At 40.4% G+C, this 18,284-nt stretch overlaps 2 protein-coding genes across 4 annotated transcripts; both read left to right on the forward strand.

The window, feature by feature from the left end:
- Nucleotides 1-845: 845 nt before the first annotated feature.
- Nucleotides 846-5,928, forward strand: LOC115057495 (cathepsin Z). Its single transcript, XM_029524644.1, has 6 exons — nucleotides 846-976; nucleotides 1,245-1,408; nucleotides 1,538-1,717; nucleotides 2,368-2,518; nucleotides 3,510-3,675; nucleotides 4,007-5,928. Exons 1-6 carry the CDS (start codon nucleotides 852-854, stop codon nucleotides 4,133-4,135), a joined length of 915 nt encoding a protein of 304 aa, XP_029380504.1. The 5' UTR covers nucleotides 846-851; the 3' UTR covers nucleotides 4,136-5,928.
- Nucleotides 5,929-7,205: 1,277 nt separating this feature from the next.
- mppe1 (metallophosphoesterase 1) lies at nucleotides 7,206-17,882 on the forward strand. Of its 3 annotated transcripts, XM_029525470.1 has the most exons (9): nucleotides 7,212-7,813; nucleotides 8,008-8,116; nucleotides 9,443-9,546; nucleotides 12,028-12,108; nucleotides 12,778-12,886; nucleotides 13,273-13,353; nucleotides 15,513-15,635; nucleotides 15,850-15,990; nucleotides 17,044-17,882. In XM_029525470.1, the coding sequence occupies exons 1-9, from the start codon at nucleotides 7,563-7,565 to the stop codon at nucleotides 17,227-17,229; spliced, it is 1,185 nt and encodes a 394-aa protein (XP_029381330.1). In that variant the 5' UTR covers nucleotides 7,212-7,562; the 3' UTR covers nucleotides 17,230-17,882. The 3 variants fall into 3 exon arrangements, with proteins under 3 accessions (XP_029381331.1, XP_029381332.1, XP_029381330.1); XM_029525471.1 differs by lacking the exon at nucleotides 13,273-13,353 and having other exon boundaries at nucleotides 7,206-7,813; XM_029525472.1 differs by lacking the exon at nucleotides 8,008-8,116 and having other exon boundaries at nucleotides 7,209-7,813.
- Nucleotides 17,883-18,284: the final 402 nt, after the last annotated feature.

Here is an 18,284-nt window from a genome sequence, read left to right on the forward strand (position 1 = left end):
ATTATCATCATCATCATCATCATGATCAGGAGGAAGACCACAATCTGAGGATGGATTAAACAACAAACAGCAACTACTGAGTGATTTATGTAGTGCCCCTATTTAAGGTTCATTAGGTGCCTAATGCACATCTAATCTGATTCCAGTTAATCATTAAAGGCACAAACAAAAGTGCTTCCCTCTCACTAAACACAGACCCCAACTGGCGATGAGCCTCATTCTGTGAGATAATAACTTTGTTAAGAGCTACATAGTACTCATGATAACACAGCCAATCAACAGCTGCTGCATTAAGAGTGCGCTAATCAGATTTTAACTGGGAACTTACTCTGTTGCTTAAAAGTTTCCTGCCGAGTCTGCAAAATCCACTCTGCTGGCAGTTTCATATTGATCACTGTGTAAAAAAGAAGAAAAGGGTCAGCAGGGGAAGGGCATAGCAAGGAGATAAAAAAAAGCATGAATGTTAAAATGATTTTTGACCCATAAAACAAAAATATCGTTTATATTTTATCAGCTATTTGTATTGCGTGTTTTTCTCTTGTGAAATTATATTTTAAACAAGACACAAAACATTAATAACTTAAAATTTCCACCTCCGTCTTTGAGTTTAAAGGATTAGACATGTAGCCAAATTTGACCCGAGAAGCAGAAAAATTAAGTTTAAATAAAATGTGGATTTCACGCAATTTTTCCGTCCACTTTCTCGTAGTTTTTTTTTTTTTTTTGTGTGTGTGTGTGTTTATTTATTCATCTTCGTTCAACTTGTTTATGTTGTCGGCTGATGACGTCATGACGGCAGCGCCCGGTAGGTGTCGCTCTGTGTTTACGTCAGAAGGAGGAGGGGAGCCAACATGGCGCGTTTGTCAACACTCCCGTTGCTGTTTTGTTTCTCGTTTGCATCCCAAATGAGCTGCTCCAGACTTCAGACTGAACCCTGCTACAGACCCGGCACAGACCACAGTCCGCAGTCCGTCAGGTTGGTGGACAGGAAATGAACATTTTCCCCAGAAACCGACAGATTTCACAGCTTTTATCTGAGTGAAGTGTCACAACTGTTCACTGATTTCCCTCAAAAAAACTTTTCAGTATTTAAGAATAAATCTGTTATTTTATGGCAATTGCACTGATTATTTTAAGATTTATTTTCATTTATTTACATTTTGTGTTTTGCAGACTGGGAGGAGGTTCAATTAATCCAAAAGCACTTTGTGGAGTTAACCTTCTATTACAATCACTTATTTTAGGACACAGGCCCGACCGCATGAGTACGTGAAGGTGTCTGATCTTCCCCCCTCGTGGGACTGGAGGAACATCCAGGGGAAGAATTATGTGAGCATCACAAGAAACCAACACATCCCCCAGTACTGTGGATCCTGCTGGGCCATGGGGGCCACCAGCGCACTAGCTGGTAACCATGACAACAGAGGGATGAATAGAAAACATTTGTGTATTATTGATCATTCAGCTTGATAATGCATTGACATGGTGAGCATGGAGAGCACGAGTCCATAATATTCTATATATTCTTTTGTCCAAGACCGTATCAACATTAAACGTGGAGGGGCGTGGCCGTTGACCTACCTGTCGGTGCAGAACGTGATCGACTGTGGTAGGGCGGGATCTTGTTACGGAGGGGATCACCTGGGAGTCTACGCCTACGCCCACAAGAGAGGCATCCCCGATGAAACCTGCAACAACTACCAAGCCAAAAACCAAAGTATACAAATGTACAGTTTCTCCTGTCATCACTATGCCTGCAGTTAAAGGTTACAATATTTTATCAAAAGAATGTGAACCGAACACATTTCAGTCTGAGGTTGGCTTAAATTGTCACAGTTCAAATCAAATCAAAATGTGCGTCCAACTTTGTGGCAGCGGTTTGGGTAAGACAGTATCCCCATTTTCAAAGCCCATTCTGTAAAGAAAAGGTTTTCCCAGTTTTGCCTTGAAGACGTCGAGTGGCCTGCACAGAACCCTGATCACAGCCCCATTTAACAGTTTTAGGATGAACTGGGACAGTGTGTGAGCCAGGCCTTTTCACCCATCGTCAATGGCTTATCTCTCTAAAGCTCTTGTGGCTAAAATGGGAGCAAATCCCTACAGCCATGTTCCAAAATCTGGTAGAAAACCCAAATCCAGGAAAATTGACCCTTTTCCAGCAGCATAGTAATATGTGAGCTATGTGTATCAATTCAAGTAGAAAAATTATGATATAAAGTACCTGCAGTCTGTTTTTATTTTACCACTTTAAAGATTGATGTGACTTTAAATTGCATTAGCATCACAGATCCCCATCATTTTAAAAAAGCTGTAGGATTTGTTGTAAACTGTTAGAAAGCAGTCTGTTTTGTTCTTGATGGTGTGCAGAGTGTGAGCTGTTTAACCAGTGCGGCACCTGCTCCTTCTTCGAGTCGTGCGCTGTGGTGAAGAACTACACAGTGTGGAAAGTGGGAGACTATGGAGAAGTTTCTGGAAGAGAAAATATGAAAGCTGAGATTTACACCAACGGGCCCATCAGGTAGTGTAAGTCATCCTCCCCAGTCGTTTCTAATTATTCATCCACCTACATCCTTTGTGTGAAAGATTCAGATTCAGCCTTAACGTTTCACAGATTTTCAGTCAGTCTAATTTTTACCACTTTATGTATATTTAATATTTTAAAACATTTTACACTAAAGGAGCTCACTTTTATGTCGCTCTTGGGTATTAAAATACTGTGGATTTAAAGCTTCAACAGTTAAATTATCAGGAAAACAACAACAACTACTACTACTACTACTACTACATATTTGTAGTATTTATTTTTTACAGCTGAAAGATTTATTGTTGTTTAAATTATGCTGCCCATTAATGTTTTCACAATCAGATCTGGCTGTGATTCAGTTAATGAAGGTTAGACTTTGGCAGAGTTATATAATATTTAATTCCATTCAGTATTAACATCTTAAGAGATCTTTTCTATTACATGGATGATCAAACTTTTCCTGAACTTGTAGTATATGGGCTCAAATAAATTGAACTCGTATATTAAGTTTATAAATAATATCAGTCCATTATTTCACACCTAGTTAACCTGCAAGAAAACATTTCCGGATAGGTTTGCGGACATGACCATAGATTTGGAAAGAAAACAATGAGAACATTTAAATAAAATACCTTCACACATTATAGCAACACCATATAATTCAAAGACCTTTCTGAAAAAAAAAAAAAAAGTAATTCAGCATCCATACAACAGCTTCAAAGCAAAAAAATGATGTGTGAAATTCAGCACTCGAGGTTCCCACGCTGAATACAACACATTAAAATTACAGTACAAAGTTTGGATTGCAGAGCCAAAAGCAGATACAAAAAAGATCTGTTTTGACCCTTCGTTCATCCTGAAATGCCAGAAATTCTCCTTTTAAGATTAATCACGATATTGTAAGAATCAAAGAAATGTGAAAAGACAAAAGAAGATGTTACTTCAGCATGTTGCAGAGCTTCAAAAACTCATGTTTGTCTTTCAGTTGTGCCCTGATGGCCACAGACGGCCTGGAGAAATACTCTGGAGGGGTTTTCTCCGAGTTTCACCCCCTGTCCTTACCAAATCACATTGTGTCTGTGGCTGGCTGGGGTGTAGCAGAGGACGGGACCGAGTACTGGGTTGTCAGGAATTCCTGGGGAGAATTCTGGGTTGGTTTTTTGTTTTTGTTTTTGTGTTTTTATTACCTACACCACACCGGAACTGCACAGCCTGTCCTCAGCCTGAAGCTGAAGTTTGAGTTTCACTTCGGTTAGACTCTCAAGAGGAAAAACTGAACAAGGAAAGAACACGAAATAGAAAAAACTTTATCTATTATCAATAATAAAGGGCTTTTAATTTGCACAGCAAGAATGTAGATGAAGATTAGTTATAACATGAAAAACCTCTCAGAGTTGTTTGAGGACATCCTTCTTTTGGATGTCCTGAAATGACCCTTTCTAAATTAATGATGCTGTGTTGTCCTTTTGTTTTTGTTTTCAGGGAGAACACGGATGGGCCAGAATAGTTACCAGTGCTTATAAAGGAGGAAAAGGCAACTGGTTCAACCTGGGTGTTGAGAAGCACTGTGCATATGGAGACCCCATAGTTGCGGAGACCAAAATAAACTGACTGGTTTCAGTTTTATCATGTTAGCCTCATTAAAATGGGTATTGTGATGGGTTAAAGGGTTAATTTAACATTAGTGTTTCATTTTGGGATACTTCATGGAATATTTGACGTTCCACAAGTTAAAAAATAGTTTTGCACACAGTTGGAGATAAAACCACAACATGCTGCTTTACACGTTTTGTGCAGTAAATCAAAAAGTGGTATGTCTTTGAAGTTTTTCACTTTGCTTACAGACACTTGCTAGCAGTCTTCCTGTTTCCAGTGTTTGTGTAAAGCTTTTCATCTCTTTTCTCTACTTTTCTTTCTTTTCTAGTCACTTTTCTGTGAATATGCTTGTTTTAGAAAATGTCGAGCTATTCCTTCATGTTTGTGTTTCTGACGCTTCAACAATCAGTTTTCAGAATTTATAGGCACTGAGTTTGGTAAGTTGAAGATCACATCTCTCAACAAGCTTAAGCTTGAATAAATTTTAAAATTAAGAATCTGTTTATTACGGATGACCTGCTCCCGAATGCAGTTTTAAGCTTGAATGAAGTTGGTGTGAAAAAAGCTGCAGGTTCTTCACCTCAGATCCACTCGCACACATTTCTAGGAAAACTACTTTTCTGAACGACAAGTGAGCTTATTAATTCACCGGTGGTGAAACACTTCCGGCAGGTCTGAAGAAAGGGAAGCTTACAGTTCCACACAGCCATCCACCCCCTCACACACTGCAGAACATCTTCAGAAACGGCTTTTCATGTTAGGTGGCCAAGCAGTTCCACTGACGGATCGTGAATTAATCTAGTGTGATACAATTTCACAGAAGCAGCACATTCTGCAAGCATCTTACCTGAACGCAAAATACTATGCAAATGTAAGTCGCTCTGATGTTGACCTTTGTGCCCTTCATTTGTCAAGTTAATGACAGCATGAATCCGATTTCTGCTGATTTCAAGAGCGTTATTAAGGGAACAAAGGTCACATCACACTTCTGCAATAAAAAATTATCTTTGTTGAGTTAATCTGCACTAACAACTATGAAGAATAACGCCACCACAGGAATACATCGTCAGCTTCGACAGCTCCACCACCTTCCATCTTTTGCCGTGGTTCTGTGGTTAGGTTTGATCAAATCTATTAAACATTTTTGGTATCAAGTCATCAAACTCGCAGAAAACCTCAGGCAAGGCCACATAATGGGAGAAATGTTTTAAGGATTTGCATTGTCAATACGTCTGATAGTAACTTTCTTTAACAACTGATTAAAGTAAAAATGGATAATCATTGATCCCTGAAGCTCAGACTAACAAAACCTTTTTTTTTTATTTCACAAAAGGTTTTTGTTTTACAACAGTTGAATGGCCAAAAAAATTTTGGATTTACTGGATTCTAAAAATTGGTGTTAATCTGTCATCACTGAATTGAGCACTGTGTGGGACCGGTCATTTGGTAGACAATGAAATGGGATGATGGTTAAAAGGTCCCCAACAACAAAAGTGTGCCCCACTGTGAGGTTAATCCACCAATGAGCATGACTGTGAATCAAAGCAGCACTTGTAAGGATTGTAAATCCCCGATTGTGTTTACATAAAGGAGAAGATTTCCAAATTAGAAATTCGACTCAGTGTGGTTTTGTGTAATTTGGTATTACCCAATCTCTGTGGTTTCTCTTTTGGTTTGAGAGCTGCCCATGTTTGGCAGTTCAAGGTTCACAGCAGAGGAATAAATCACGACTTTGGGAGTTTAGCCCAAATCTAAAAGTGAACACTACTTGTGTTCAAAAAGTCTGTCTGAGCAGAGTGAAGACAGGATGTACATCTGGAGGAGAGCACAGCTGGGCGTCACCTGCATTTTGGTTTCCTGAGACAATAAATAAATAAATAAATCACATTTTTGTACTGCGCAAAGCTCATTTTGAATACTTCTGAATTATCTCCTGAGTATGAAGACGGGTCTGAGATGACTTATCTTGTCATGCTGCTGCTGGTGCTGCAGTGCTCTACGTCTGCAGCTTCCTCATTCTGCCTGAGTCAGATTCCTTCCTGAAAGTTTTTGGGTGAGGACAAGACACAACAGAAGCGAAGGGTGTAAAAATTCTTTTCTCTTCTGCTGGTGTGTGAACAAACTGACAAACTTGCATGACTTTAACTAACTGGTCCAGCAGGTAACTCTACTCTGGAGCCTAAATTAGACCAGCTGAGCGACTGCAGCTTCCTGTATGAAACTCCACTGTGGTTCCAGCTCCAGAGCTCACAAAGACGGCCTCTAGCTGATTAGATTTCTTCTCTTAATCGCTTAATCTCATTTGACCCATAGTTGTTGGCTCCTTCCCATCTGTCGGTATTTGTGTGTCTGTATGAGCTGATGCTCACTAATCTGATTCATCAATAAAACAGTTCAATATATATATATTTTTTTTTTTTCAGTTTGGTGTTCAGTAACCTTCAATTCAAGTAGTTTTGGTTTTCCCCCTCTCTCTCTTCCAACTGTTCCCTCTACCACCCACACCCCCCCCCAAAAAAAAAACAACATATAGTCAAGCTCTCGGGTTTGAGCAAGACAAATACAGGAAGTTGCCGTTTTTGCTCTTAATTTAGGTATTTTCTTCACATCAACTTAACTTTTTTCAGACTGAGCATATTTAGTGAACATTACTTTTCACCTGCTCTTCATTTTTAGTTTAAAGTTTCCATTTTTTGTGGCAGTGAGAACAAATCTGAGACAGGATACTAACTAATAGTTACACTTGTGCAGTACTTTATTTTTTTTTTTTTTTAACAGTGCTACAATAAAAGTTTAAGATTTGAGAAAAGGGTAAGACTTTTAAAGATTATGCTACTCTGCATTGAGCAGAAATGTATTTGTCTTTTCCTTTTCATTATGCTAATCATTTAAATGTACCTGTTATAAAATTTGTAGTGAGGCGTACATTAAGCCTTGCTGTTTCTTGTGATAGATTATTTCTACAGTTTGGTCCAGACCTGCTCTTCTTGGAGTAGGTTTGTTATGAGCTGACACCATATGAGTGACTTCTGACTTTTTCCTAACAGGCAGCTATTAGACAAAGTTCCCAATTAGCTGTGCGTGTCCTCGTTGCCTTTGACTTTTATTGTGAAAAGCTGTCAGTGGGAGCGTCAGGACTAACTTGACCACAGAGAGCCGAGCGGAGGGAGATCCACCATCGGCGGCTTGTGGCTGTTCCCCCGGCTCCAGAAGCCGAGGACCTGGCTCCTTTTTGGTGCTGATATTTTCTACCTTTTCCCTCCAAACACTCGGACCTGGCTCTTCCCTGTCCCTCCTCACGGCCAGCCTGCCATGAGCATCACACGGCCGGAGACCTGAGCTGTCGGGTCTGAGGTCTGAAGGAGCTGAAGATGCCTCATGGACCGCTCCAACGCCGCCAGTGCGCCAGTTCAGGGCATCCCAAAAGCCGAATAACAAAGAAATGCCGAGGTTTAGCGTCAGATGGATGGTGGCCGGGCTGCTGATTCTGCTGGTCGGCGGAGCCTTCTTCTTCTGCGAGTATCTCATCTACTTCCCCACCATCCTCAAGTGCGCCTGGCCGAAGATCAGCCATGCACGGGGCGGAGAGGGCATCGACGCCCGGCCGATGGACTCGGCGGTCCGCGCCATAGTGCTGTCGGACACCCATCTCCTGGGAGCCGTCGGAGGACACTGGTTCGACAAGCTGAGGAGGTAAATGTCATTTGGTCTGGGGTTTTTTTTTTTTTTTGTTTGTTTCTTTGTTTTTGTTTTCTCTATTTTTTTTTATTTTAGGGCAATCCATCAGCACCTCCGTCGGGGCTCTGCGGGAGTGATTTGTAAACCAGAACAGAAAATAACGCAGACTTGTGTTATCCACAAAAAAAAAAAAAAAAAAAAACGCGCAGGGAATGGCAGATGGAGCGGGCTTTCCAGACGGCTCTGTGGCTGCTCAGGCCCGAAATTGTCTTCATTCTTGGGGACATCTTCGACGAGGGCAAGTGGAGCTCGCAGATGGTAAGACACAGCTCATTTCTCCTCTTTACATGAACCAGTGTTCATCAGCAGCATGTGGATGAAAAGCAGAGGCCAAAGCTCTCTCCGGGCATCATCACCACCACCACCACCACCACCTTCATCATAATCCTCATCATGACATTGTACCATTAAGGCCCAAGAGGATGCAGGATTTGAGGCAAACATCATGAGCTGCATCCCGCATCCTCCTCAGAGCTCATCATCCAGCTTTGGGAGAAATCCCCCAGAGACTGATCACACATCTCACTGGATTGTCAAACGGGATCCATCACAGTGAGCAGGAGCTGCACAGCTAGGAAGGTTCATAAAATAAAATAAAATAAAATAAAATAAGAGCTCACAGGATGAAACATCACTCATCTGCCATGTTACCCTTCAGCTTCCCTCTCTCATTTCTGGCTTCCACAGGTCGGCTACGTTACTTGGACTATGTGCCTAAATCTTTGCCGGGCATTGCACCGATGGCAGCACTGCACCTGCTGATTGCTCAGTATAGATCAACCTGTTAAAAAAATGCTTTTGATATTCACGTCAGGGAACCGACTGTAGAACATGCTTCAAGATGCCGGGGAATCAGTCTGAAACTGGCAAATATTTCCAATATCGATTCATACATTGGTGGCTATCTGTCTGATCATGGGCTAATTCCCAGAACCTGACGTGGTTTAATCCGAAAAACCAGAGAGCGTTCGGCTTTTATGCTTGGTAAACAACTTCCATCTAAAAATGACCAAATAATCATCATCCTTTGACAGTTTTGAATCTAGTACCTTACAAAAAGAGAATTAATGTTTCAGTTATCGATCAATAACAAACTGAATTAAATTTTCTAAAATCCAAAAATTGCACCTTCAGGTCGTTTCATCTGTCCAATCCAGAGTCCAAGATGTTCAACTTTAAGTGACTTTGTAACACGATAAAGAAACCAATCTGTGCATTTGAGAACCTGAAAGCAAACTGATGTGTTCAGAATATTATGATTAGCTGTTCAAGTTACAATAAACTATTTTATTTGTTTCATCTCTTATTAAAAGCAGCATCAGGGAGTCCTTTAGAGCCCAATCAGTATGACGCACATGCAGATGCACAGCACTGATGTAATTATAAAGGTCCCCTGTGTGACTTTGGCCCCTGCAGATGCAAAATTGAAAGTGGAGTCTGAATCAGCCAGGGGGGCTGCAGGGTGACCCCCAGAGACCCCATTATCTCTGATGAGCTTCCCGAGGGAGTTTACCCCCCCCCTCTTTATTGAAAGCCTGTAGTGAACACTGTCTCAGCTACATTTGTGTTGTTGTGTCTCCGCAGCACTGGGAGGACGATGTGCGCCGCTTCCACAGGATGTTCAGGCACTCCACTGACACAGAACTGGTCGTACTGGTTGGGAACCACGACATCGGTTTCCATTATGAGTAAGAGCACGATTTACAGTGTTAGTGTTTTATTGTGTGACCTTTGTTCAGTGGAACTGGCTAGTTCAGCAGCAGGGAGGGTTCAGGAAAAGATCAAGCGGACTTTGATTACACCATTTATCATTTGTTACACTTCAGAATACCTCAGCAGGATTTTTTTTGTGTGTGAATCACGTGGCAGTTACGCAAATATCTGATAACAGACATTTGTTGTCTCTCCTCAACTCGAAAACGTTTATGCAACTTTATATAAGACGCATATGGGGTGCCAAGATAACATCAATAAAAGCCTCATACTGTTACACTGCAGAGCCAGCAAACAGCTTGATAACACTTTTGTCCTAATTGCATAACCTTCGAAAGGTTTCATGGTGTGCTAACCTTAAAGACACTTACCGCGATATAAAAGGGATCGACTGCAGTAATATTTGGGTCGTACTGTCAGCCCGTTAGGTCACTGACTCCATGTCTTCTGTAACATTTCTATGAATTTCTAAAACCGAAAATACATTTATTCATGGCTCAAAAAGCTCCATGAAAAGATGAAAAGTAATACAATTATCCCGCTATCAAATATAATTCATCCAGCAAAAACAACGTGCCACGTATTCCTGTGTTATAGAGCTCCATTATTATAAACACTTAAAAACCTGCCCTGTAAAAATGAGCAACACTTGCCTGTCTTCAAACTCTAGATTGAGCCAATTATCTGTCCTGCTGGTGTAAATAGTCACTTATGTACAAAATCTATATTAATCCACAGGTTACACATATCAATAATATACTGGTGTTGGAGAGACGTTTGCTAAAAACCTGCAATGCCCATTTGTGTACTGAAACTGTGACCATAAAAAAAAAAAAAAAAAAAAAGAAAATCAATATAATTGTGTTTTTAAACCAATATGTTATTTACTTTGGTCTTTTCGTGGGATTTGTTAACAGAAAAAACTAAACAATACAGCATGATCCTATGAAGACCCAAGGGGGAGCTTACACAAAATCTTAACATGTCACAAGGCAGGCAGATGGGAACCGTACTCTGAGAGAAAGACTGACTCAGCACAGCAGTCTGTAATGAATGAAGATAAGCTTACAGCTAGGCAGGTGGATCAAGGTGAGGAACTCAGCTGGCAGGCCAATAAGCAGGAAGAAATACCCCTCCTGCCCCAATGATTGACAATAAGCCCAGGAAATAAAATCAGGTGGCCGATAATCATGGAAACAACAGGGAACAAAGTGACAGTGCAGAAAACACAGACCAGGCCGGGGATCATGGGGGACAGGTCAAACTCATTTCAACAGCAGAAATTACAGAGGCGAGAAAAACACGAGGTCAGGAAGTAAAACAACAGCCTATCTAATCTTTTTTTTTTTTTTTTTAAATCACTCAGTATCCGCAAATTTTACATGCTGGCATGCAACACCCCCCCAGGGTCAAGTTCAATTATTCTCATGTTGAAATTTTAGGTTAAGTCCACCCATCTTTGGTCACCTCCATGGTTTTATTATTATTTTTGTTACAGTGGGATTGGTGTGGACAGGCAGAGAGTACAAAGGGTTTCAGTTTTTGTTCAGTTTTCTGAAACCTGCAGTGCAGAGGTTTGTAATGAAACCACATTTAGATTCACAGCTTTTTTCTTTTTTTGGCATTTGGTGAACATTTTCAAGAAAACTAAAGAAGTTACACATTTCTGTTATCTGTGAAGATGAGTGTTACAGTGTTGTGATAAGTGTTATAGCCTGAAATTAGCGCTCAATGTGGCAGAAAAATGACATCCGTCTTTTAAACTGGTGAGCCTCTTATGATCCTTCACATCCAACTCCAGTCTAGAATTACAGGTTGGAAACCACCCACTGAGGCGACATTAAAACAGACACTTTAGACTAATATATCAAGTGTGGGGAGATTTTGGAAGGAGAATGGATTTGAACTCATGATTTAAGTATTTCTAAAATGGAAATAGGATGACAGACTTCAGATCATTATTAATTATAATATGCATAGCAAGACTGAGTTATAAGTAAAACATGATTCATCACGTCATAGTCTATAGCTCATGCAGTATGTTTAGCTTTGATATGATTGGATCCACAAAGGCATTTATTTTATGAAAATTGTGTAATTGTACTAGATTGCGTTATATTGGGAAAATGTTGCAGTGATTGTCCAGCCCCTGGATGTACTCACATTTTTGTAGGAGACAGTTATTCTTTTTGTTTTGGGGAACCACAAGTGAAAGCAAACACAATGAGATGCACAAAACCACCCCACAGTTTAGCATTTAATGTGTGTGAGTCACATATGTGAGATTATGCAGACATGCAGCTGCTCAAATGTGCTTTGGTTTGACTCATGCAGCAGGAAGCGAGACTCTTACATAACGGTGTGTGACAGACTGAGCAGCAGGGTTTTTTGGTTTGGTTTTTTTTTTTTTTTACTTTTTTGTGCAATGTGACGAACAGGGTTGTGTCTCCCTGCAGGATGGACTGGTTCAAGCTGCAGCGCTTTGAGAAAGTCTTCAACGCTTCATCCACTAGGATTGTCACCAAAAAGGGAGTGAAGTGAGTGACATGAGCATCCAGCACATCATGACTCCACGACAGCAGGATCAGGACTGACATGTGACCCAGTGAAGTCATAGGTCTAATCCCAAATCAGCCTTTGCCAAAAAAACAACAATAATATTTATAATAAAAAAGGCAGAAATGGCAATGTTTCTTCAAACTGCTTCACTCTGGACTCACATAGGGGATGCATTCCAAACTAGGACTGCACAATTAATCTTAATATGAGAAAGTGCAATATGGCCAAATGCAATATCCAAATTGCAAGAGCAGCATAAAAAAATCTCAGGAGCTGTTAGTTTCTGACATGCTGTTAGCACCATAGGCACCCCGCTATAAAGATCATATTTTTCTAAACATAAAGGGGAGATCCTTGTTAGTTACAAGGCCACAACAAACTGTATCATCATTTCCATTTTTGTTCTTAGTGAAAATGAAATGCGAAAACAATCAATCCGACTAAAATCATTTATCATATCATGCAGCTCGACTGCAAACATCAGCAACATCTTTTTAAAAATCAGGCTATTGTTTTGTAACCGACTTCTTAAAATCTTCAAAAATCAAACGCTATTTCAAAGAAAAAAAAAAAAAAAAATCTTTCAAAACAAGTGAGAAACACTGTTAACATTGGATGGATAAATGAGGCTGTTTTTGTCTCCCCAGTTTTCTGCTGGTTAACAGCGTTGCCCTGCATGGTGATGGGTGTCCCATCTGCCAGTCGGTGGAGAAAGAGCTGATTAAACTTTCTAGGGACCTCAACTGCTCTCTTCAGGTGGGAGGAAGTTTCTGGAAGTCAGTATCAAACATTCACACTGTCACCTAACACACTCTGCCACTGGTGCTCATGAAATTTGAACAAGCTATGTGAAGAAGGAGGAGAAAATAAATAAATAAATAAAAAACCCCATCGACCTTTTTGCCATTCAGAGTTCAATTTTACGTGCAGTGGATGTTTAGTGCTTTTTAAACATGCAGTGTTTGAGGGAGCACATTAGATGAAGTAGCTCACTGCTCCTTTTAATTCCTGGAAAATAGCAAACATTTTCTCTAAACAGGAACTGAGAATTATTAGATTAAAATGTTGACTGAGGTTTGTGGAGACATCTAGAGCTTGTGGAGAAGACAGTGGATAAATTTTTAATGCTGACTTTTCCGCAGAACTCGCAGTCGGGCAGCAGAGTGATGGACAGCTGTGAAGGCTCGCAGCTCTACCCCCCCACACCTCCCATCATGTTACAGGTAAACTACAGGTGTACTCTCTGTTTAGAGAAAATCTGATGTCATCCAGGAGATCTGCTGGTCTCAAAGCAAAGAGTTCAAATCCTTCAGCAAAAGATCTCAGAGTCTCCATTTGCAAAGATGCTGAATGTTTCTGCTTGTCTGTTGTCTTTGGTTTGTGTTCCTCTGTGGTCATTTTACTTCTCCTTACTTCTCCATTTTACTTGACCTTCATCAGAATATCCTTTACAATTTTACTGCCACCTTTACTACACAAAACTTAGTTTACCTCGTTCTTACACAGGAACATGATTTGAATCCTTCACATTCCTAATCGTTTTCTGACATTGGATAGATTTATTCTGTTCGTCACAGCTACTAGACGTTTCACCAGCATCCAAAAGCAGACCAAAATAAACACTTTAGTTCAGCCATATATCGCTCACATAGCTACAGTCCCTTGTTAAAACCCACTGTGACGTCTCTTATTGCTTTGAGAGCGCCTAACTTGGTTTTTTGAAACCAGACAACCATATATGAGGTGGATCTGACCTGTTCTGTGCTTCCTCTGGCAGGTCACCATCTGTAGGCCTGTGTTCTGGTCGATGTTCCTGCAGAAGGGACCATAATTTAAAAAATAAATAAACATTGTGCTGTATTGCAAAAGACTTGAAACTAGAGACTGAAACACACACACAAATCATTAGGAAATGTTAACAGAGCTAATACATCAAGTGAGAAGTAGAGCCATTTCCCCATTAACTTCAATACAAGCTGTTCATTTGTATGGTCATCAGATAGAATACAGTTTTGAGATTCTTTAATTTGGTCTTAAGAAAGCCCAAACAAAGAAAAACTGCTGAGCTAAACACAAAATAAGAAGCACAGGTGAATAAAGTCACCTTCTGTACACATAAAACAAACAAACACGTTAGCATAGCTGGCAATTTGTGACATTTAGCCAGTTAACGTTACCTTTATACTATTAGCCAATTAGCATTACAGTAGTAATGACTATTAGCCAATTAGCATTACAGTAATATTGACTATTAGCAAATTAGCATTACAGAAATATTGACTATTAGCCAATTAGCATTACAGTAGTAATGACTATTAGCCAATTAGCATTACAGTAATATTGACTATTAGCCAATTAGCATTACAGTAATATTGACTATTAGCCAATTAGCATTACAGTAATATTGACTATTAGCAAATTAGCATTACAGAAATATTGAAAGCTAGCGATAGCAACATTAGCCGAGCACGTTCATTATAACGGTAGCAACAGGTAAGCTAACGCTAGCATGCTACCTCCGCCGCTAACTGATGAATCCAGACTCACAACATCATGTAGCATCGATTCACTTACAGCAGACCTCCGGAGGGAGTTCAGCGGCTTGTAGCTTTAGCTGACACCGACACTGAGGGCTCCATGGTCGGACTGAGAAACAAGGCCAGCCCGCTCCGCCTGCAGACCGAGAATCGAGCCGGTTGTCCTCAATTTTGGCCCACCAGGTGTCCGGCTCTTTTATTTTCCTCTCTCCGAGGCCTTTTGGACGAAAAACTGTTTTGTTTTGTTATTTATTTATTTTTATTTTGTTATAAATTAATTTTAATTTATTTATTTATTTTTAATCTTTTGAGTGTTGCTGAGGAAATTGTGACATCACTGTGACGTCAGCATACACCTCCGCTGCCATCTTTATCTGAAATTCTGAATGTAGTCGAGATCTAAATGTTTTTTTGGGAACAAATACGGAATTAGCATTTAATCACACGCTGTGCTTCTATTTCGGTGGTGATTTTGGAGTTTATTAGTTGATAAGCTGTTGAATAATGAAGTGTTTAATGTTAAATGAGAACCCAAAGTACACTATCAGACGTCATTACTCATTTCATTCAATCAGCAGTTCCAAACCGAGAAATTATACCTTTTCAATGGCATAAAATCAGAACAGGAAGAAATTACATTTCAGAAGTTGGAGCTCGTATTTTTCTTAATAAACCAATCAGCTGTTAAGCTGTTGTTTTTTGTTTTTTTTTAGTTAACAATAGGTTGTCAGACACTCAGCTAGTTTATCAATTAAGAATGAACTTTATTCTTTGAGATATGGCAATCCCCCAAAACGATGAAGAGATGTAATGATGTCTGACCGACGGCCTGCTCTGCTCTCCAGCACTATCCCCTGTTCAGGGTGAGCGATGCCGGCTGCACAGGACAGGATGCTGCTCCACCTGAGGATCGACACCTGTTGTTCAGAGAGAAGTACGACGTGCTGTCAAAGGAGGCATCACAGAGGGTGAGTCCTCTGCAGGTTCAGCTCAGCGCCTCCGCTGCGCTCCCTTTCTTAAATGCCTTCCAGAGCACTGATCTCTTCTGAAGCGGATGCAGCCACTACAGCCTGCTGTCAGAAACAGTTGTGTGTGTGGAAACAGCAGAGGGTGACGTAACACCTGATGATGTAAACCAGCAGCAACATGCTCTCTGAGGTGGATGTGGATTTGTCTCCCCAGCTGCTGCAATGGTTCAAACCTCGCCTCATCCTGAGCGGACACACCCACAGCGGATGTGAGGTTCTCCATGACAACAAGTACCCAGAAATCAGCGTGCCGTCCTTCAGCTGGAGGAACAGGAACAACCCCAGTTTCATCCTGGTCAGTATCGACACAGGAGGCTTTCACGAAGCTCCATCTGTGGACTTGATGATTTTCCTTGTGTTGTTATTTTTTGGAGAGAATTCGCCCAGTATGTTTGCAAAAGTAAATTTTAACCATTCACGTTTCCATAAATGAAATTTACTCAACACTTTAAATTACTTCGTATGAATGGCTGAACCTTTTGTTCTTTGTTTTATGTTTTGTTTTTTTTTTTTAGTAATGTTTGACATTCAGAAGTTCTGTAGTAGACTTAAAACAGCTGCAGTTGCAGGTGGACACAGTGGAGATTTTAGCAGGTTAAGAGCCAGATATTTCCATCATGAGTTGGTAGAGCCCCAAAGCAGAGCTAAAAGTGACGCTCCATGTCCAGATGAGTGTTTCACCACATCAGCTTCAAGGATGATGGTATGTCAGTGTCATACCAACAACTTCTGTCTGCTGTCCCCAAGTGGCCAAAAAACATTATTGCAGGATTAATATGGTGATACTAAAGTGCCCAATGCCCAGGCTTGGGAATCGAACCCAGAAAGTTTGATGAACGAGAGGTTATTTTTTTGTCGCATTCGTAAATCTTTATGTGAGATGTGAAGTTTTGTGACACGACTTGGAAAATAGCTTGTAATGAACCAAATGGTGAGATTCTTGTCGAGATGATGGGCAGCATGGTGTGGGAGTGGTTTGTCATGTCGCCTCACAGCAACAAGGTCCTGGGTTTGAACCCTGATCTCCCTGTGCCAGAGTCCAAAGACACAACATTTTCAGTTCACAGCTGACTCTAAATTGTTGTCTGCTCAGGGCGTGCCCCGCCCCTCACCCTGTGTGAGCTGGGATTGGCTCCAGATAACCTTAACGGATGAGCATTCTTGATAATAGATGGACATTTGTCAGGTTATATGATATGATTTAATGGACCACATGGTGAGATTCCTTTTTTGGAAGTGCTTATATGATGCTCTATATATATATATATATATATATATATATATATATATATATATATATATATATATATATATATATATATATATATATATTCCTTCTCCTCCCCAGGCCTCGGTGTCACCAGGCAGCTACGCCCTGTCCAAGTGTTTCCTGCCGGAGGAGAGCACGGTGATCGGCGTTTACTGCTCGGCCGGAGCCTGCCTGCTGCTGCTGCTCCTGGCTCACTGCCTGTGGATGAAAGGCCTGCTGCAGTGCCTCAGCCTCTGCCTGCTGGGGAAGCACAAGTCTTTGTGAACTACATTACCCAGAGTACACCACGTTCCAGGCCAGGGCACATTTGGTAAACACTTGATGTGAGGCGTCACAAAATGTGATTTTTCTCCTCTCAAATGGACCAAAAATATATTCATATGAGCTTGTTTTATTCTGTCCAGATGTCTTAAATGTCTTTTAAGGACCCAGAGTTTTATCCCTTCTGTCACCCACATCACCTGATGTGGGCTGATTATTGTTACAAGTCATGAATTTTACCTTTGCTGGGACGCCTGGATCAAGTTTGACCACGATGGTCTGAATGTAACATAAAGTAAGACAAATCAACACGTACATATGTAAATAGTAACCTGAGCTGATTTAAGGTGGTAAAGTCAGATGTATGTTGGTAGATTATGCCTCTTTACTCTGATGTTTAACCGTGATCTGATGTTTGTTTCTGTTGTTGTTGTCTGATCATCATCCAGGTTTCTAGTTGTTTTTATGATCCATACCTGAATATATTTATTGCTGACTTTCTGTGCCAAATGTTTGTGAGGGGTTTTGCCAAACTGTTCAAACAATTTCTGATGAACTGCACATAATAAATCAGAATCTTAAGGAGTGTTTTTGAGCTTTGTGGTAAATCTAGAGGCTGACGTGCACTTTGACTTGAAATAAATCGATCATCCACAGCCATATTTCTCTGTGAAATGTTAATATTTTAAATACCAATAGAAGGTTTTTAGTCTTCTCAGAAAGCACAAATATTTAGTGTTTGCAAAAATCATGTGAAATAACTCGGGACATCTTAGACTCTGAGCTGTAGCAGTTCATACTAGATTTGTCTCAAAGCTTAAATATTCTGCTTTTCTTTATCTCTTTTATAAAGTTAGACAAGCTGATGCGTACTGTGAACTGAGAAGATATAAATTTCTCAGTCAGCAGAGATGTTGTCTGTAGTGCTGTAGCTCTTTCTTTAACATCCAAGGATACGTTGAGAGGGTTTCTGGTAATGTGTTATATGGTACTTTTATATTTTTATATGCCCGAATATTCTACATTTTCTTGATTTGTGAAGTTAATTTGCACGATTT

Source organism: Echeneis naucrates, chromosome 17 (genome assembly GCF_900963305.1).
Source record: "Echeneis naucrates chromosome 17, fEcheNa1.1, whole genome shotgun sequence".
Classification (NCBI taxonomy): Eukaryota; Metazoa; Chordata; class Actinopteri; order Carangiformes; family Echeneidae; genus Echeneis; species Echeneis naucrates.